The following is a 22,890-nucleotide window of genomic DNA, read 5'->3' as shown; positions in this document are numbered from 1 at the left end:
TAGTTCGATCTCAACGTGCCGCACATTAAATGAAAGGGAAAGGAATGCGGAATTCATCGACAAAGAAAAAATAAAGTTGGTGCAACATGTCAGAAAAATACTAAGCCGCATTTTATTGACAGTTCTCGTCTATTTGAAAATATAAGTCAGCCAGTAAGTGTGATACTATCATTTATCTACATACTTTTATGTAAGACTGATAGATATCACTTCATACTAGAGTGAACCACGGAACATCAAAATATCAATATATCTTTGAATATTGGAGATTTATATTAAATTAGCATTGCAATTAATATCACAATTATCATTGTAATAGCATCGAGATGAAAGCAATTTTTTATTTGTACCATATACTTCTTAGCTTCTGATTCACCAAACATGTATTTTTTCGGCATTTTTTTAAGGACAAAATACAAGAACAACAGGAAAATTTTTAAGTCGCTCTTAGAGCGGTGCCTGTGCGAAAGAAGTGATTCACAATGGATTTGAATTGCTGTAGATTAAATCCATTTGAAAAAGCGGTCTCAGGAAATTTATTCCACATGAACGTCGTTCTCCAAATGAGAGAGTCCTCAAACAGTTAAGTTCGAAGTGTACTGAGTTAAACCTCAAATCAAAAGTTGCTGAGTTGTGTACAGTTTTCTGGTTCGGAACAGCCTGCTCGCAAGTTTTGTTGAACCGAGGTTTGCCGTTAGATGGTAATTTCATTGAAAAAGGAATATATGTATACATGGATGATAGAATAACTCCCATGACTTTAGAAGCACAAATTTTGTAAATGGCCTTGAGGATCCTCCCATTCAGCTGATCTCTAATGCCAAACGTTGGGCGGCTTAGATTGTTTCCCAACATTTATCGGTAATTCACTCAACACTGAAATGGGTTTGTGGTCATAAGCTCCCAATCGATACCTTACGATGACTGTTAATTTATGGATTGGTTGTTAGGTATAGATCCAGAAGATTAGCATATTCTCTATCGCGGTCAGGAATCCTGGTTGGCTCATTTCTAATCTAAGTTCGTCGTTGAAATTTGAGCCATTCTATATTATGGACGTTGAATTCACAAAAAAAAGAAATTTCGGCACTGGGATGATTTTTTTGCAGAAAGTCAGTGGTGTTTGCAAGTGAAGAGAATAGTTCCCTATATTGTGTATCGCTAGATGGTCGATAAACACAACATATAAATTTGGTTATCGTCTGTGATATTATTTTGAACCACATAATATCAAAGTTTCAGGATTTTCTCTCGTTGACAGGAGCGATCGCTTCTGATAAAAAGAGATATTCCAAAGTTACGTTTGAATCGGGAGTGGAAATCATAGCCAGGATATATAAAATTGACGGGGTTTGTTGAAGCACTGACTTTGGTTTCTGTGAGTGCAAGAATATGAGGACCATTTGATTGCAGATGTTCGTGCACTGAGTTTATATTTGGGTTGAGACCTCTGATGATGCAGAAATCGATTTTGAAGATGCTAGTGGGCCTCTCAGCAACTGCAGTTACCATGCTATTTCCCTGTGGACTGATGTTAGGAAAACTCTGCTGACTGTCAAAAATAGTGGTTTTCGAATAACTTCTGCAAGATGATGCCCTTGAATCAGCTCTCACCCGGAGATCCGATTGGGGAGATATTTTACCTCCCTAGGAGCGCTATCATGCATTTTTCCTTATGTTCCCTACCATTAAACCGGAAACAGCGGCACAGCATATCTCTATAAACTCTTGCATTATACTTATTTCATCCTAGTAGCATTTTTATTAAATACGAGTGATCCGACGATATATGCGGACTGGAAGTTTCGCCTCTATAAAGTGCTAGAACAGTCCAGAACATTTTAGAGCATTCCACAACATTTCAGAACATACCGGTTCATGTGGTTGTCCTTCATAAACGACACTCCTTAGGAAAACTTAAATTGCCTCTGATCTGGATTCCTGGCCATACTGACCTGGAAGGTAATGAGGCTGCTGATTCCGTTGCAAAGGAGGATGCTGCAGATTCCGTTGCAAAGGTTGCAAAGAAGGATGCTGCAAGTAGCTTCATCGGACCAGAACCTGTCATTGGCATTGCTTTAGGTTATGCCAAACAAACATTCAAATACCTAGATGGCAAGAGGATTCAAAGACTTCTGGAAAAATTTTCCAGGATTGGCTCACTTCAAGGCGTTCGTTCACCCTTCAAGGCTTGAACCCAACCAGTTGCTGGACTACAGTAGGGATGAACTACGATGTCTAACATGTCCCTCACAGGTCACTGTCATCTGAATCATCATATGCAGAGACTCGAACTGTCGGAAGACAGTGTGTGTAGCCTCCTTTTGAAAAATGATGAAACAGAAGAGCCTGCCCCGCTGCGGATCGAATCAGGTTTTTAGAGTTTGGTAGAATCACACTTCTACCATCTGACCTGAAAGATCACCCGCCGTATAAACTAATTGGGTTCGTCAAGAAACTCGGTTTATTTGCTCAAGTTTGATTAAGTTTGAGCCACAATAAACTCTTGCAGGTTGCGGTGGAGATTCGAATAGGTCCACTCACTTCTGACCTAACCCAAACTAGTTCTCTAAAATTCATCCATGAAAAGGTGTCCATATTTACCTGAAAGACTAGCTTTTAAAGATATAAGGCTGGAATTTTTGCTTTCTTGAAAATTCTAGAATAACTTAGAAACAGGCCAAAATATTCGAGGGTGTTCGAGAGAAATAGTCTGGCATAGCCTGTAGCATTCGCGAATATAAGGGTTAGCCTGGAACACAAATCATTTTGGCACATTCCATAACAATCTTGAATGCTGAGAAATATTCTAAAACATTGTGGACCATTTGGAGGCGTTTTCGTTTTGTTGCGGCTATTTATTAGTAGGAATATATAAAACAGGATCCATCGACTTTTTATAACTCAAAATTCATCATTTCAACTATTACACAACTTCATTTCATTGAAGTCGATAGTATCTAATATAATGTTCTCCAATACCTAGCAGTAAGTACCTATCTACCCGAATACAACACAAAAATGTGACTTGAATAGCAATACGTTTTAATTTCGCAATAATTCCCAAAATATTAATTCAATTCAAATTGTAGGGTGTGAAGGAAAATTAAAATGTGCATGAAATGCTTACGGCAAATAACTTATCTCAAGTATTAGAGTATCCGTCTGAATAGTTTTCCAATTACCGCATTATATGTGACAGTCATTTGAAAATTGAAATGAATATGGCTATTATTAGAAGATGGACATATGCCATCGCGGATTTTTGTAGATCCATAAAACAAAAACAATATATTGTGAAACGAATTAGGCATCGTTATCGATGGAAGTTTCCACTGAAAGCAATGCCAGCGTAACATTTCACGGATAACGTCATTATATTCCAACCAATTCACACAAAACATCAATGAAATATATACGCAAACTTTCCTCTTGGTGAAAACAAAATGAAAATGCTTTCGGTAGTTTTTAGAGTTATTGCATTTAACAGACAGACTCGGCGGGGAATTCCATTATTGTGTTTTTTTACACAAAAACAACAGTTATGTTCCTTGTTAACAAGTAATTGCGACCTCTAAAAATGAACGTTTATTCAGAGATCAGAAATAAATTTCTAATTTACGGGATTCTCGAATATTTGTCGCTGAAGTCAATTCAAATAAACACCTACTGAGAGACATTCACAGACAAAGTATGGAACTAAACATGGACAGACAAACAATTGAAAATTTTTCTGAATGTGAAAGTCCTGAACAATAACTTCAAGTGGAGAGATAATCCAGAGTCAACCCTTCGTTCGCAATGAAAATGTTTGGAAGGTTGTCGGCGTTATGAGAATACTTGGCGTGATTGCATTATCTCTTCAGATTGTGACAGACTCACAAATAATGGAATGGATTGCAAATTTTACGAATCGCCACACTCAATCACATAACCTCACGAATATAAGACAACAATGCCTTAATTCATACTCCCCCTTGAAAACCAAGAATTTATATATGATATTTCGAAATGTCAATATCTCAGTGGCAACTTATTGAAATAATAAGACGTTTTTAATCCGAATCGAAACATTATTCTGAATAGTAGCACTTTCTTCGGAAAACGCGACTTACAGTTAATACATCTAGCCGCATCAAGTTAACCGGGTGACTCGGGTGCCGGCTCTGCGGTCTCACGTCAAGGCACGTTTTTAACAATGAAATGCTAGTTACTAAGTCAGTCATCTGTGTACCCTGTTCATTTATGTGAACTTTGTGACTTCAATAATTGATATTATGTCGATGCATTTTTGTGAAAATATTTCAGGAAATAATATTTACGAATCCCACTCGACCTATAACTTTTCTCAGTTAATTAATTGTCCATTTTTTGTTAAACCAATTTTTTTAGCAACACCAACTAGCAAATAATACTGCAGTAGGATAATACGTCCGTAGGACGAGTGGTTTTATCATGCTGATTGCTGTAATGGTATTGAAAAATAACAGTTCGATGATAATTCACTAAAAACTGAAATAATATATAACAACTTGTCCCAAAATGATATAATTTGGTATACACTTTTATTCAGCAAATTCAGCAAATATTTCAACGCATTTCTGATATGACTTTACTATATTCCGAACTCATTTTCTTAAATCAAATTGTTCCGTCTTAGACATTTCATAATATTGTCAAACTTAAATTTATGTCCTGCTTTTCAGGCAAAATCATACTTTCATATTACTTTACGTATTTTCCTTACGCCTACTTTCCCATATTGGATTGTACACGTGGCATATTCGTCATAGAAAAAATATAAAACGAATGTTTGAATATATTTTTTGTAGATGGTTGAAGAGCATGTTATATACAGTTAATGCATCTAGCCGCATCAAGCGAACCGGATGACTCAGGTGCCGGCTCTGCGGTCTCACGTCAAGGCACGATTTTAACAATAAAATGCTAGTTACGCGCTCAGTCATCTGTGTATCCTGTTCATTTATTTCAACATCATATGAGTTTCTTATGCTGAGCAATGTGGACTTTCATTGGCCTCTTAGTTTCATCGATATAGGATTTTCATCGCAGTGTATCCGGTAAATGCAATTCTTAGAATCACAGTTCACGTTTGGTGGCCTGGTTTTTGTGAGGCTGCTACGGATAGTGTTCCCGAATCTAAAGTAGGTTGTGATGTTGTACTTGGACCAAATTCTTCTCATGCATACAACGAAGAGAAACCAGCAAATCAGGAATAGCAGAGCGTTTTTGGACTCATCAACATTACATCAAGTGGTCCTAAGATGAGATCATCCACAAGGAGGAACAACACTAGTTTAGAAGGAAATTCAAACAAGCCACATATATGTTGTTCAACAATGCATTCAGCCAAACTAGCGTAGAGATACGCATCATATTGAAAACCTTAATCAAGGGGAAAAAGGCCAACTTCCGCCAAACAGTCAGCTCCCGCTAAACTGGTGAAGCGCAGAAAGGGAAGAGGGGATAGGTGAAAGCATTCGAATGACCTATAAATAGTCATCTCTCGGAGAAATGAGGCCAGTCATCACCCGAAGACGATTGTGGATACTAACAATCGAAACGTCTTAAAGTAACTTGGCTTGAAATCTTTCAATTTTTATTTCTTTTCAATTGTTAAATTTTCAATTGTTGCTTGTATTTTATTTTATTATAATTTCATTTCAGGGTTTTATGCCTAATTTAATTGTTATTTCATTACAGATTCTTTTCCCTAATTTAGTTATCATTTTCAACTATTCATTTCAATTTTATTGTTCGAACTAATAAAATTCACCATGAAAAATTGTCAACCAAATTCAAAAAAATCACAGCTAATATTCCAACGCATTTGTGATATGACTTTACTATATTCTGATCTCATTTTCTTGAATCAAACTGTTCCGTCTTAGAAATTTCGCAATACTGTCAAACCAAAATTTCTATCCTGCTTTTCAAGCAAAATCATACTTTCATATTACGTTACGTATTTTCCTTACACCGTTCATACATAATGATATTCTCGTCGTGAATTTCGAGGAGACTGATTGTCCCTGAACGGAAATATAAATTATGAAAACCGCGTTGTACACATTTGGGCAATCCCCAGTTTGTATGAATTTGAATTTCATAACCACTCGACTTACTTTGAGTAAATGGAACTTTTCACTGTTCCAGTTGTGCAACATACATTCATTGCAAAACCAGAATCTTCAACACCTGACTTATATTTAGGTCACCTACTTTCTCATATTGGATATACACGTGGTATATTCCTTATAGAATAAAAGAATGTTTCATTTTTTTTTTTGTAAATGGTTGAACAGGATGCTTCAATTAATTATTCAACCTATGAAATTTTGATATTATAAAATACATAAAAATATAGTACAAAAATTTTCGAACTAGTGTAGCGAAAATGAGGATATAACAAAAGAGGAAAATTGAAATTGATAAAAAATAAACAAAATCTAACCGCATAGAAAAATATACCATAAGGTTGCATTGCTTTGTAAGCAGGGGTAACTTTGCCTCATTAAAAAAATAAAAAAATTCACGTGATTCAGTAGTTTCACCTGAAACACAAATAATTTTTGTAGTTCTCAAATAATGATAATTGAAATATGATCACATGCACTTGTTCTAACCAATGGAAGTAATTTTACCGACTGTAATTTTTCGGCAAGTTATTCAGTTGTTTTTTTTTCTTATAACAGTTACTTTCTTTCGAGTTCTCGAGTAAACAGCTTTCTCTATGATTCTTGATATCACTGATATTAAATATTACTGGAGTTTTTCCCCAACACCAAACCGTTATTTTATCACCTCGACACGTGTTTCGATCACCAAGTGATCATCTTAAAGAGAAATATCCAACAGTTTGATCTTTCTCTTGAAGATGATCACTTGGTGATCGAAACACGTATCGAGGTGTTGAAAAAACTGTTTATCTTCCTCTTGAAGATGATCACTTGGTGATCGAAACACGTGTCGAGGTATTGAAATAACGGTATGGTGTTGGGGAAAAAAACTCCATTAATATTCATTACTACATCAAAGGTTCCAAACAGTGTGTCACAATCACTGATATCAAACAACTAAACCATAGTCATTTGGAAGATTCTTCTTACCATGCAACTGCATGGTTTACTAAATCTCTTGATAGAAATCCTGTAGATGTCTCTTTTGAGAATACAAAATAAGATTTTGCGACTCAACCAAATTTATTTAACGAACGAAAAACTTTGGAAATGCTCAGCAATATATTCTGGGAAGAGCATGTGTTATTGTATGGAAGGCAACATTTTAAATATTTCAATAAAATATTTTTTTTAAATCATTACGTTACTAGTTTCATCGACTATGAAATAATATTATTTTTAAAACTTTCGCCCAACACTATCAATTCTGATTGATTCTCGACAGAAGAATTGTTTAAAGGTCACCAATCACGGATATGTTTATACAAAAATGTATTCGAGCGCACATAAATGAAGGTATTGTGTTGCTGGACTGTCCATCATGGCTCTCAACATATATCCAACAAAATTAACGGATTCTCTCGATAACTGTTTGCCATGCTTGATTTCATGGAAGTGTTCATCTGCAAAGCTTGATACCAGGCAGAAAATCTCATTGAAGAAGTACTATATGTGAAAGTAACGGAAAACTGAAAGATCTTGCGGCATATCAGAATGCGAAATCTCTCTGGTGATATACTTCAGATATATCCAAAGCCTCTAGCAGATTTCTCCGTATTTCTCAAGAGTTATGTCACAAATATTCGACAGAAATCAAAGTGGCAACGATTCAGTATTCCCGAATGCTTTCGATAATGCTAGTTCTCTTCATTACTTTGGATATCACTCATGAAAAAATAATTAACTCTCCTTACTGGCAGATGGAAATCCATCGGTTCATCCAATTGAAAATGAAATTTCACAAAACTTCTGAGCCGACTCGAAAGAACTGATAATCCATTTTAGAGGTGCGATTTCCACACGCCCCCAGAAATTGAATGTGCAATACTGAAGTCTGCCGTAATATAGTCGGATCTTTAATATTGGTAGTAACTAATATTTGGGTGTTTGTGGAATATTCATGAAGGGCTTTCTGAATTAGCAGCACGTATCAATTGTAATAATCACGAAGTGTTTTGTAGGCCGCTAATAGTGCAGATGAAATCGAACATTCAATATTCTACATGTATTTGTAGTCATTCTTGTTATTTCATGACAGTAAACGAGAGCATAATTTGTGTGGGAAGGAAAAATAAATCTATAGAGACAGCTTCCTATCACTTTCGGAATTATATTCACATAGAAATTGATAAAAAAATTATGTGATCTCACTATTTTTCGACTCATCAAAAGCGTTTGATACAGTGAGCGCGGAATTTCTTATCAAAAAACTGTCAATACTCGGATTTTCACAAAATATGATAAATTTTTATACAATCCTATATGACAAACAGAGAAGTGGTTGTAATCTGCAATGAATCGAAATCAGAGTCAAAGATGGTACAACTCAGAGAGCCACAGGGCTCTGTTCCAGGACCTCCACTGTTTCTTGTCTATGTCAATGATCTTCCTCAGCATATAAAGGGAGGCTACGTTGATGATACAACGATAACTATAACAGGCGATAACTATAGCAGGCAATAATGCTGAGAAACTCATCAGCAAATCTGAACACATTACTGATCAGTTTAGTACCTGGTGCAAAAGAAATAAGTTTATTCTGAATACTTCAAAATCGATCAGTGTTAACTTCCACTTCAGAAGAAATACTCCAATTAGTCGACGCTCTAGCTATAATATTCAAACTTCTGAAGGAATAAAATTTTTAAGGACCTACTTGGATGCCAATCTAAATTAGGATAGGCAACTGAAATCCTGTTTGGATGAAACTGGCTTACTCAGAATATATTATGCCATGGCCTACCCTTATATAAATTATGACTTGGAGCAGAACAAGGGATTTTTTCAGAGTCTTCATAGCACAGAAACGCATCATAAGGCTAATCTTCAATATGAATTTCCGGGATAGCTGCCGGCCCATTTTTATAGACAAAAAATATTGACAGCCGCCTCCATCTTCATTCTCAAATGTATTTTATATACATTTATACAAGAAATGGTGATCTTCTAAAAATCATACAGCATTTCATGACAAGCCATAAAAAATCCCCTCAGTACAATGCCAGTACGTGCTTCAATAAGCTGCCAAATGTAGTTAAAAAAATCACAAGTGTAATAAAACTATGCTTTTAGAAAGATGATATTACAGTTACCAAGATTTTTCAATTGACAATCGCACAAACAATCAAACCCACAGTTGACGTAATTTTATTTAGATTGAATTGTGTGAATGGTGTAAAATGTTCACTGAATTTGTAGGCATATATGCTTATTTGTATATGTGGGTATGTGTGAATATATGTGTATGTATATATATATATATATATATATGTATATATATATATATATATATATATATATATATATATATATATATATATATATATATATATATATATATATATATAGAGAGAGAGAGAGAGAGAGAGATATAGATATTATTGAGTGTGTATGATATGTCCACGAATTTCCTCCTTTTGATTTATATATATATATATATATATATATATATATATATATATATATATATATATATATATATATATATATATATATAAGATTCTGCAAAAGAGCATCATTTTCACATATACTGTATTTCAATATTAAATTTTTACAAAAAGGATTTGAAGCTTTATATCTCCTATTAATTATCTGCGAGCGCTTTCGACAATTGGTAGTACTGTCATCTTCTAGGCACTCCTCAAACTGAACTTGTCATCCTGTCGTCTGCCTCTTTATACGGTCAGAGCGTCTCAACTCAGGTAATTCAGGTACTTTAGGTAAATTTGCTTGTATTTGTACTGCATCAGGTACTCTTCTTCGTGTTAGATCTTCTCTAGGAATGTGTATGGTTTTGTTTAATATATTGAATGTGAGATCTTGTTGTGTTTTGATTTGTACTTGTTCCTCGATGAGTGATTTATGACTGTTGAATTTATGGATGTTCAAGTTTTCCCAAATGTCCATGCGGTTTCCCTTGTTGATTTGTTTTATTAGTTTTATGTTCTCTGGTGGGGGGAAATTATGTTTGTTTTGTATGGCGTGTGTTGCAAAGTTTGATTTATATACTGTTGGATTTATGTATGCCTTTTTGTGCTCATTGTACCTTTGGATTAGTTTTTTCTTGGTTTGGCCGATACAGAATTTGTTGCCATCCGAGCATTGTATACTGTATATCCCGTTTTGGTCTTTGTCTTCTTCTTTTGCATAGTTGTTTATTTTTTGTGTTATCTTCGTGTTCGGCTTGTATGTGATGTTGATGTTTAGTGGTTTGAAGATGTTTGTTAGTTTTTTGGTTTGGTGTCCTACGTACGTAAATGCTGTTCATCGTTGTGTTGTTTTGTCTGTTGGGGTGGCTTGATCCTTGTTCTGTATTTTTTGTTTGATTCTGTTTTCTAGTTTATCTATTGTCTTTTGGGTGTATCCGTTTTCGTTCGCTATTTGGTATATGACTTTCCGTTCTTTGTTTCGGGCTTCATTGCTGAGAGGTATCCTTAACATTCTGTATATGAATGCGTTATAGGCAGCCATTTTGTGTGATGGTGGATGGTTTGAACTTGCGGGTATGGTGGAGCTTGTTTGTGTAGGTTTCCTGTATATTGCCATTTGAAATTGTGTTTTGTTGTAGTTACATCTTATGGTTATGTCCAGGTAGTTAAGTTTTGAGTTGTGTTCTTCCTCAATGCTGAAACATAGTTTTTGAAAAGAAATTAACGAAATAGAAGATATAAAGCTTCAAATCCTTTTTGTAGAATTTAATATAGAAATGTATATATATATATATATATATATATATATATATATATATATATATATATATATATATATATATATATATATATATATATATATATATATATATATATATATATGTTTTACCAAGATTTTGATATAGAGATTTATTTTGAGCTTATCGTCGAAAACTCCGAATTGACGACTTGCCTTCTATTTTTTCATGAATAAATGCAGATAATTGAAAATTAGGTGATTTCCGTAATTTGATGTATAAGTTTGAAAATGTCCTTATAGGACGAAACTGCAGTTAGTTACAAATAAAAGTGGTAAAAACATAGAAAGTTTCAATTCTATTCTCTTCATAATGATTTCTTACCACGTAGTAACGGCGACATCCATCAATTTTGTTCTTTAATGTTAGTGATTTTGAAAAATAACTGAAATAATTCAACACATTCCTCACCAAACATTCCATATTTGTATCACCCATGATTACCTTAAAATTCAGTCTCAAGCTCTTCCGCAACAAAACAAAAACGAAAAGTTTTAATGCTGCAACATATTAAAAACATTTTTCCATCAAAACTTACCTACGTATGCCCGTATATCGTAGCTCGTACCTATGGGAGCCCCGTTATATTCTTTTGCTGGAACTAATTGCACACTAGGCGGCGCGAGTGGCGTTATTTCCATGCAGAAAGGATACGCATTGGGACCAAGCCGCTTCAGCAACGCTTCCTGGAACAAACAACCGAAATTAATTCTCTTGGGCGCTGTTAGTAGACGGATTACTGAGATCGGGATTATATACCTACAATTTCGTGTCTTTTTATATACTACTATATGCACTGCATTTTGCAACTCTGACCAATAACCTCCCTAACAGATCAACATGTTCTTTGGTATGTAGAAACTAACTAGGATCGGATTTAAAATTGTTCAGAATTCTGAGTGTTACCAATAAATAGTATCGAACTCTGAAATCATGGACCCTGTTGCCACTCAGCAAAGTTACCATTATCACTGCAAATGCTCAGGCAGCTTAGGCATTTCATTATATGCGATCTATTTCCTGTGTCATGTCATGTCAGGATGCGAACAGAAGAAGAACTATATGATGGCGCTGCCAAGGAAAAACTTTCCAGAGATAAAATACCAGCTCACCCGAATTTTTTGACTGATTTGAAGGCATCATCCTGCAGATCTTATTGTCTGTTTCTGGTTCTTGGTTCTGGTTCTTCTTCTATCAGTACACATTCCATTTGAGAATAATATTTGGTTATTTCAAAAGTTTTTTCTGTTTTTATGAGTCTCATTTTGGGAGGGTTTTCGCCTTTAAGAAGTGCATGGGTGGTTCATCGGTGTCCAACCTCTATCCTGAACATCTCCTGTTGTCGTGGATGATTCACTTTTTCATCATCACGTGGCGATCCGATCCAAATAAGGATCGTTTTGGTTGCGCAAAAGCAAAGGAGAGCAGACTTCGAAATGTAATCGATCATTCAAATCGTGGGACACCTGCTTTCCGAACTTTTTGATACGTTTCAAACTGTCAAAAACCGCATGGAAGCTAACGCCACATTCTTCCGACATTCGATGCACCGTTTATGATGAGTCAGTATCCACCAGGGTTCCAAAATTCTCGCCCTGGATTAACGTAGGTCGACCACGTCAGGGCTCATCTTCAAAGCTGAATTATCTAGAACGTCAAATAGTGCATTGATTAACACTATAGAGCAAGTTCCCAGGCCCCCAGATGTTACTTATTTTCTCAGAAGTAAAATGTATAGAATAACGTAGTGTTTGGTACACAGTATGAGTGTATGCATACCTTCTTGCTTGGCCGGACGGCCAGTTTACATGTACCAGGTGCTAAAGGTACGTAAAACTAGTACGTACATTTCTCAAAGTCTCGTGCTGATTTTTACGTATGTTATAGAAAATACTATTGAAAATTAATAATCAATACTGACACACTCATTTCGGCGGCGGTAATTTTCACCAGACGCTTTTAGAGCTTTCAGAAAAATAATGTAACTTCACTTACAATTTCAGTCTTGATTTGGTTTGGAGTGTTGTGTCCCTCGATAGATCATAGATTATATATATATATATATATATATATATATATATATATATATGTATATATATTTTTATATTTTTGAAATGGTAGAAATTACCCAATACTATGAACAAACGAATAGATAGCAATCATCTTAGTACAATATATACTTATTTATTACATTTAGACATAAATAAAAGTAAGTGACATCAAATATTTGTTTTTCAAAATTGTTAAACAAAGTTATATCAATTTTGACAACTATTAAAACCATTGAAGTAAAACCATCAGGCACCTGTGCAACGTCTTCGATTTGGAAGATTCGTTGCAAATTATTTCCTACTAAGAAAAGCAGTAATTAATTTCGTTTGGTCGATCCGACCAACCGATAGACCGGTTTCGGGGTGATTGCCCCATCATCAGTACCTGGCATGGTCTCTTCAGAACGGTATGAACCATCTGAGTATCACGACCAAATGAAAATAATTCCAGCTAGTCATAGAATCTCTCTGCAGTTGATTCAGTGGGATATCCACTGCGCCACCTGCAGACAGAGCCAGGAAACAATTCCACAAGTATACTCCGGGGTCGGAGTCGGAATAATAATTAATATTCTGGAGAGGTGCATTGTGACATACTCCGGGTTGTCTCTTTCCTCTCATGCACATACGTATCTACAAAGTCGTAGATCTGCATGAGAGGAAAGGGGCAACCCGGAGCATGTCACAATGCACCTCTCCGGAATATTAATTATATATCCATCCAAATAAAGTGATGATCGAAAATACTTCTGAATACTACTTATTCATATATATATATATATATATATATATATATATATATATATATATATATATATATATATATATATATATATATATATATATATATATATATATATATATATATATATATATATATATATATATATATAATATATATATATATATATATATATAAATATATATATATATATATATATATATATATATATATATATATATATAAATATATATATATATATATATATATATATATATATATGTATATATATACATATATAGAGAGAGAGAGAGACCCACTCACTTGTGACCTATATATATATATATATATCGCGATCAGTTCCTGAACTGAACATTGACAACTCGAAGTGTATAAACATCCTCGCATTCTATTCGTCACCGTAATATGACTTCAAATTGATTTTCAGCCAATCATAGAACTAGATTAGTGAAAATTATCCAATACGAACCGCCAATTCTTCAGTCCACGTGGACTATATCGCAGCGGCACCATTTCTTTGTGTTGGTTTTTTTGGCCTTTAACTTCGCCGATAGCTTTAACTATTCACAATACCGGTTACTTCGACTATACCTGTAAACTGGCCTTCGGCCAGAATGTATGAATACATTCATGCTATGTACTAACACTAAGTAATTCTATAAATTTTATTTCTGAGAAAATAAGTAACGTCTGGAGGCCCTGGGACCTTGGACTACCACCATTGTCAAATGGCTGGTTAAGTTTTCGTGATGTTTCGGCAGCCTTTTGGTTCAATTTGAACTTGTAGAAAAAAAATTGTCCGAAAATCGCTCAACGACATCATATAGCAATAAGCTGAAAATAGGCAAAACATTTAAATTCGAAAAAAAGTCAACACCATTAATATATAGAGTACACACTTCCCTATCAATCAGTACACAGTAAAATAACTATCAATTGAGATGTGAAGCTTCTGAAACCTAAGTTGTCCTAACCCGTCGACGGTTCATATTGAGGAAAACAATATAAGTGTTCAATGAGTGCCACGAGTCATTACTTTCTCAGTTATCATATAATTCGTCCATCATATCTCACTACGGTATAGGTGGTTGGGAGAGATGAATATTTCAAAGAATATATTTCGAAACATTCATTTTTTAGTGTATAATATACAATTGAAGGAGAAGACATACGTTCGTTTTTTACTCGAAAGGACTAAGGGTGAATCAAATTCAATATCGATAGAATTTTCGAGATTCGAATTACGGGAAAATTTCATTATCGTAAAAATGATCCGCCAGAATGTTTCCACATCGCAACCTTCATAAGGAAACCTTCACCTGATTGGATTTTATGAAAGGATATTCTGTTTTTAATATGCCATCTGGGGATTTATTTCATCAAATGGGATTTAAAACGATATCTTGTTTCCAGCATGCCGTCTCAGAATGAATTTTCATTAGGATAACGAGGACTTAATGTTCAGAATGTCAGGAGACAACTGGCAAACTGGGTTAACTTGTCTCACTGTGGCAAAATGGAAACAGTTATATTATGTCGTTTTCTGATTTTGTTAAATTGTATAAGAAACTATATGGGCAATGACGCCACATGTTTTTTATTTATCATGTATCATATGCATATAGTATCATCCATGATGATAATTATAGAATTTTCATAATAATGTTTTGAGACGCGTTTCGCTTAACAGTAGTTTCATCAGTCGCTGATGAAGCTACCGTGTAGTGAAACGCGTATTAAATGAAATTAATTATGAAAATTTTTTTAATATCATAAAAGGGTAATGTTATCAATCTTCATCAAATAACGGGCCGGAGAATTCATAATATGCTTATAGAATCAGACCTGCCAATTGCAACAGCACTGGTGCCCATCTAGCTACACGAATCTTCGGGAGAATCACATCTGTTCGATTCGTGTTCAGTTTCCGTCAACTTGAGATTTTTAGGATAAGATTATTTTCTGTTGATGAATTTGTATTATAAATTGTATTGAACCGGCTGTAATTTGGTGATATTATCATTAGCCAAACGTTTGATGGTAATGAGGTCATAATTATTCAAAAACACGGGTGGTTCCAAAGAAATGTGATCAATACTTATGTGTTTCATTGCGAGGTTCTGGTGTTTCTATAACTGTGAGCCCTATAACTTGAATCGACAACTTGCTGGACAAGACAAAACAAAAGAACTTTCTTGTAATTTTTTGCGGGTTTTCTCTTTTCTTTCTGTTTGGGTTTCCAACTCCTTTTGAAGAGCTTATTTTCACAAAAACACCATGACACTTAAGTCACAGTGACGTTACACTATCGCTCCGTCTATATTTCATCTGTATATGAGTAAAATTAGACTTGGTAATTATGATACTTCTCTAACTTTTTTTTTAATCATGCTTTATTGTCCAAGAAATCCTTCTTGACAAAGCTAGTGAAACTTTATGAAGTTACCAATGTTAAAATTTTTAAAAAATATTAAAATTATATGTTATACAATGAACAATCATTATATGATTAAAAGTTGTACATATACGAATACACATAAATAAAACAATATATAAACTATTACAGATAATAAATAAATAAATCATCACAGATATGTAAGCATCTGAAATACTAAGAGTTGAAATACATTATTGTTATATTCCTTTAAGTCATAGTAGGCTTTTTGCACAAGTACTCCTTTAACTAATTTTTAGAATTTTTTAAAATTTGTTATTACTCTATAGCCCTATAGGAAGGTGGTTGTTTATTTTCTTTTTCTCATATATCAAAGAAAATTTTGTAATTGCTGATTTTCTGTAAGAATTTTCTGACTGATGAGAAGTGGTTTGCAGTGGTCTTGTGATTTTGCCTTACATATGTATCTGACAGCTCTTTTTTGTAAAACGAATACTGAATTTAGTAGTTGCTGAATACAAAAGCTCCAAAAGGCAATTCCATATATCAAGTGCGACTCTATCAAGGAAAAATACACAGTTCTGGTTGAAGATTGATTGAGTTCGTTAGAAACAACTCGAACTGCATATCAGCCAGATACTATTTTTTTGCATAAATTTGTTATATGATCGTCAAATTTTAATTCATCATCTATAAATACCCCTAAAAACTAAAAACTTTGTGTGAGTTTTGTCAACTATAGCGGATTTTCTATAAGTCAGTCATCAAAATTGAGTTTGGAGCAAACTTTGTTTGTTTTATTCGTGTTGAAACGCACCACTGTCTAACCCTATAGTGATCCAGAGTTATGATGTCTCTGAGATTATCTTCATTTGTCCCACGCCAAAGGATCGTGGTGTCATCCGAAAAAAGTGTGAACTTCCCTTCAATGTCAGTGGTTACCAGATCATTCAGATAAAGCAGAAAAAGGATAAGACCCAGAACCGAACCTTGTGGTACACCTAATGTATTATTCTCAATATGCGATTTATTTTCTTGAAGTTTTACTAATTGCTTAGTGTCTGTTAGATAACTGTAGAGCCAGTTATATGACGGTCCTCTAAAGCTGTAGCACTAAAGTTTAAATAATAGTGTTTCATAGTTCACGCAGTCGAACGCTTCTGAGAAATCACAGAATACTGCCCCAATAGATTCGTTAATATTTAAACCAATAAAAACATCTTCCAGAAAAGAGAAGATTGCATCGCCTGTATTTTTATGGCTTTGAAATCCGTATTGAGATTCGCATAGTATGATTACTTAAGAAATTCAGCATTCTATTTTTAACCAGTTTTTCAGTTATTTTTGAGATTGTCGGAAGCAATGATATAGGCCGGAAATTTGATGGATCATTCATTTCACCACCTTTATGAGGCGGAATGACTATTGGTAGTTTCAGACTGCCAGGGAGATAGGTATTCTTTACAACAAACAACTGATGTCAGGGTTCTGACAAGCGATGGTAACTTTTAGCGGCGAAACATCGTAGAAATGTGCAGAAGCCTGTTAGAAACTCGAAAAATGAAAAAAAAAATTGGAAATTAAAAGAAATGGTGGAATAAGTTATAACAAACCAAACTTCTTCAGAAAAAATGAGATACAGAACAGATGTTTACAACTTTGGTTCCTTACAACATGAATTATGAACGTTTGTTCTATATTAAAATATATTACCAATTTCACAACATTATACCGAATACTCGATTATTCATTTTTGTTCAATTTTTCCAAAGTATTCAATGCACTTCCGAAAAAAATCAAATCTACTTCAGTAAGAATGTAAAAGATCATTTTAGAAGATTCAAGACAAAACCTTTAGTGCTTCGACAATTGGTTCAAACGCATGCAAAAGTGTATAGATCTTCATGGGGAATATTTTGAAAAACAATAAAGTGAATTTCGATGATTAATATTTGTTTTTGTTCTCTAATTTCGAAATATAAAAGGCAACCCTCGTATTATTCATATTCGAAAAATATTTGAGGGTCCTTTCGCTTGAATTGAATACGGCACAGAATGATATTCTCGTACAAATTGAATAGCGGATATTTCAAAATTTATAATTCTCATCTGAAATGGTTTGAAGGATTTCCGCTAACAATTGGAAAATCCGGATCTCTACACAAATATTATGTGCGTATTCACTAGATTTGTTCCGGAACTTATGCTCGGAGATGTTGAATCCGAATGGGAATAAGTTTACTTAGCGAATAGAACTGAAGGAGTCCTAAATACACTCTAAGATAATAATATCGTGGTAAAATCATTGTGTGGTTTAGTCCCTTAACATAATTATCTCCTTTCAAATGATAGCGTCATTAACATTGATGTCACCAAATAGACTATTATCAGGACTTATGAAAAGATGCATTCATAACAACGAGTGCTTGATGAACTACTTTTTCGGAAGTCCATTATATCTTTGAAACGTAAATTTAATGAAAAACAGTACAATGAAAAAGGGTTTCAAGGCCTGGATGTAATAACATCAAACATCTCAATATTTCCACTCTCATTGGTGTCTCAAAGAAATTCAATTTTTGTGAATGTGAGAAATATTCTGGAAATTATGAAACTTTTGAAATGGCTGAGGGTTATATAATTCTTTATTTCGAAATTATATTTCCAAGTTCCTTAGATTTTCGGTATTACTATTTCCGTAATATGGCCGTATTGGTAACCAAGTTGACACCAAAAAAATTGATCGACGAAGCCGGGAACGATTGGATTATCCATAATGGGTAGAATATGATTGAAGGTTCCTGTTGAACCATCCTTCTGGAAACCATATTAATAACCTTTTGAGATATTCCTTTCCAAATATTCAAGAATATGTTGATTCATAACCTATAGTAATTTGGAATATTTTCCACCCTGTTTTGACATAAACTGGACGCGAGCTCACTTGCAACAAGAAGAAGAAATTCATGTATTTCAAAACAGATTTGAAAACTCATGAAAAGACATGCAAATTTTGCTGTTGATATCCGATCTTTGACTGGTATGAGTGGTGAAATTGTGGACTTTTGAAATTTTCACTCTAGCTAGTAAACAGAAAGATTTACAACTATCGAAATTGGCAAATAGTCATTAAATGAGTGGAATATGTGGAATTCATTTTTCCATTCTGAAAACTATTTTTGTGATCCTTTATGCATTTCGGGAAAGAATAATTTTTTTTCTTTTAGAACATCAACAACTGTAAGATTTGTTAGATTAGGCATATCGTGCCACAATTGCTGTCAAAGTTCGATTTTATTCTTTATGTTAGCTAAATCATAAAACTGGGCATAAGATTCACAAGTTTGTTTCAGATTTCCAGTTGTCATCTTTTGCATCTGCCCCGGGTGTAACTTAGATAATGCGATTGATGGCGTGTTTTCTTCAGAAAAACGTACTTCAAGGATGGTGATAATTGAATCCTTGTATGGTATTAGAAAATACCTCTTTCAGTATTCTGAAGGGCTCTCTGCTGGATGATTGCTTCTATGACGTTGTTTCCCCGTGATACGTGGCATTGAGCTACCGTGTTAGAAATCACACGTTAGTCCTTAGCTCGCACAAGTTTCTCAACTTCTGAGAGTTGTCGTTCATATTTGGGGCGACAGCTGATTAACGGAAAAACAGATTTTATACAGACAGATTGATATAATGCCCTCCTCCAGTCCGACTTTCTCCACAACAGCAGTAGCTTCCTTTATAATTTCGTTCTGTCACTTTTTCCAGATTTTCACGGTGGTTTTTAATTAAACCCTACGTATTTTCTTGACATCGTTGAACAACCATCAAAATCAAAACCAACGCATTTATTCATATTCAGATCTTCTTTTGTCAAAAACTCATCTATGCTATGTGTAATCGATTTCACATCCAAATATTTCAGCTCAATGAATCCGACAAACATTTCTTGGACTGTATTTCTTCATCAAAATATCGCATCCCAATCGATAGTTGTTCAGTGCCAGAAATATCAGCTGTTTCGTCTGCTAGCACATTATATGCTGCTGCTTCTTTCACTTTTTTCATAATATCAGCCTCAATAACGCTTCCACAAATACCAATAATTTCATTTTGAATATCCACTAAACGGTAGCTCGCATTCTTTTTCCCTTGCTCAATGTATTTCTTCAAAATCAAATCTCCCGCGTCAATACGTAGCCTGTATAAATCTTCGAGAATACCTTCACCATAATGTTTACCTCTCAGTGCTAAGTCGTGTGACTCTCAAAACGTATATAATGCAGGAAATAATAGATTTTATAATTTTGCTATTTTCTTCAATAATTCCCTGAGAATATTTGTTCAGTTGCAAATCGACAGTCACACCTTCGAGAAAAGATTTAGCAGCTTTCGAAGCCTCCTTATGGAAGTGGGTTCCAATATGCTTTTTGCACTGCTCTTGAATATATTTGAACTTATAGAAGGGCCTAATAGTAAATGATCCCAATATGCCTCTAAATGAGTTTAGATTTGGTGGGAACAACGTACAATATTTACAAAATGCTCCTTTTTTTGGCGCCTGGAATACACCAACCATGAAGAGTATGTTTCCAACCAAGAATAATTGAATTTTCTCTTCAAATGTTTTGCATCTTCCGCAAAGTTATAGGTCGCGGAAAGGACCTTCTTCTTTTCGGTTGATAACATGTGTGCCCGTCCAACATATCGCCCGATATCATTTTCATTACAGTCATCTCCATCCATCAAGAAATCAGGATTCAGCGCCAGAGTCAGGTATCTAGAGGAAATTGGTCTAGGTAGTTCCTGCAGCTGAATATAACCTGTTGTGGTGACTGATGAAGACACATGCGTAATTTTCGTTACTTTTGTCCTGTTCATCGTTGTTGCTACTTGATCCATCAGTTTTTTTTTCCTTCCAAACTTCCTGCAAACAAAACGCTCTGATAAAACTTTTTGTAATTAATTGAATTTTTGCGGTAGAGCAGTTTTGTTCAATTACTTTCAAACATTATCTTAGGAAGCTTATTTAGCCTTATTTATATCAAGGATTTGTTTTAATTTGTATTTAATTAAACCTAAAATATAATTTATGTTTTGTTTTTTAAATAATTACTGAAAACGAAACCAATGTAGAGTTAATGTAAATTCATAGAGATTGAATCAATAAACTTGTTTTCAATAAAATAATAGTTTCTCTTAACATTTCCCTTCCACATAATCGATCCTTTCTTTCCACATCAAAAATATGCCAGATAATATTAAAAATGATATTCTTAACGATTATTATACGTCTCTAGCAAGTATATCCTTTACCAAAGCTATTAGCTAAGAGGAATGAAATAAAAATACTAGCTCTAGGTCCAAGATTAAAGCAGTACATAACTTACCAAAAAACTTTCTGATGTCCATTTTGATAAGATGATGAATGGAGACACACTCTGAGACTTCACAACTTAACACTGAGATGATGAGATCTTATATTATTTAATAAATATAAATCAGTATTGACTAACTCAGGCAATCGCTTTCTAATTCGCTTGTTTAGCTTGTTTTGTTGATCGCTTTCAACTAAAAAGTGACTCGCTCACAGCGGCTCACGTCTTTATATACCCAAACGAACATCATACTAGAATGTACGGTAACATTCTACCCGGTCTAGAAGCTGCTACCAAATTCCAGAGAGTTCATTGAACAAGCGTCATCTAGCGTCGAAAAGCAATACTAGGTTTCACAAGAATTGTAGTCGATTTATTCAACTGTAGGCTGTAGGTGTTTCTTATGAACACTTACACTCACAGATGGCATTGTCCACAAAACCAATTAAAATTGTTCCTAACAATAACTTCTACTTTAGGTATGCCGCATACACATTATACAAAACTAACGTGAATGCTGGTGAACGGCTGTCGTAGAACGAAATGCAATGCACACAACACACACACACACACCATACCTTCCTCATACCTACATATTTTTACACTATTTAATGGCAAATCTGATATAGTCGTCATGATAATGGCGGCGATTTTAAAAACGGATGTTGAAATCTTAATGTTATTCTGAATATTGCATTACTTCCTACAATATACATTAAACCTTGTGAATTTATTTACGTTTTGTCATGCGATGCGGAATTTATTAATTTGATCTCTAGGGGGGGCGACGCCCTTGAATAGTTTATTTATTAAACTTGTTGCAAGCATACACAAACCTGATATGAAGATTTTTGCTTCATTATCGGTAGGCGAGATTTTTAGAGGCGATGGCTTGATCGCTTATTGAAGTAAGCTAATCCATAGCTGATGAAATAACGTCTGTTATTATAAAACTAATATTTGTAAAGGCTCAGGCAGGAGAATACTCGAATCTCGTAATGAAAATTATGTCGTTCAGAATATATGCCAAGCAGTTTGGGGGAATAAAATATATTATTTTCCAAGCGGTTTCGGGAAATATTCAACACTTATTGGTGAACAATTAGTGTAAGAATTCAATTTTTTTTTCATCAATAGTCGAATTTTCAATTGGAAAATTATACTAGCACCACAAAATTGTTATGGATCAATCCCAATCAACTCCAAATTTTATTTCGTCGGGAAATTTTGACTATTGTGCGAACTAAGAATAAGGAATTCAACCCTCGAATTCGAATATCGAAAAAAATATTCCTGTGAAACATTTTTTAGCATCACCAGAATTTTTCAGAATACTCCAGACTCTAGTTCATTTCTAATTCAAATATTTTCACTGACAAATTATAATGTAATGAATTTTGT

At 34.3% G+C, this 22,890-nt stretch overlaps 2 protein-coding genes across 3 annotated transcripts in view; one reads left to right on the top strand and one right to left on the bottom strand.

Annotated features, from left to right (window-relative positions):
* The window catches only part of LOC111518159 (arrestin homolog), a 472,237-nt gene that overhangs the window by 121,185 nt on the left and 328,162 nt on the right, over nucleotides 1-22,890 (bottom strand). For both annotated transcript variants that reach the window (XM_074172905.1, XM_074172906.1), the window contains one exon: nucleotides 11,465-11,612. In XM_074172905.1, the coding sequence (XP_074029006.1) occupies nucleotides 11,465-11,612 (148 nt within the window). The remainder of the gene's footprint in view (nucleotides 1-11,464; nucleotides 11,613-22,890) is intronic.
* The window catches only part of LOC111516748 (14 kDa phosphohistidine phosphatase), a 188,490-nt gene that overhangs the window by 139,864 nt on the left and 25,736 nt on the right, over nucleotides 1-22,890 (top strand). The window lies entirely within an intron of this gene.

This window comes from Leptinotarsa decemlineata, unplaced genomic scaffold (genome assembly GCF_025532065.1).
Source record: "Leptinotarsa decemlineata unplaced genomic scaffold, Ldec_3_MD MMD2_tig00000199_RagTag_RagTag, whole genome shotgun sequence".
Classification (NCBI taxonomy): Eukaryota; Metazoa; Arthropoda; class Insecta; order Coleoptera; family Chrysomelidae; genus Leptinotarsa; species Leptinotarsa decemlineata.
This window is presented reverse-complemented; position numbering and strand designations above follow the sequence as displayed.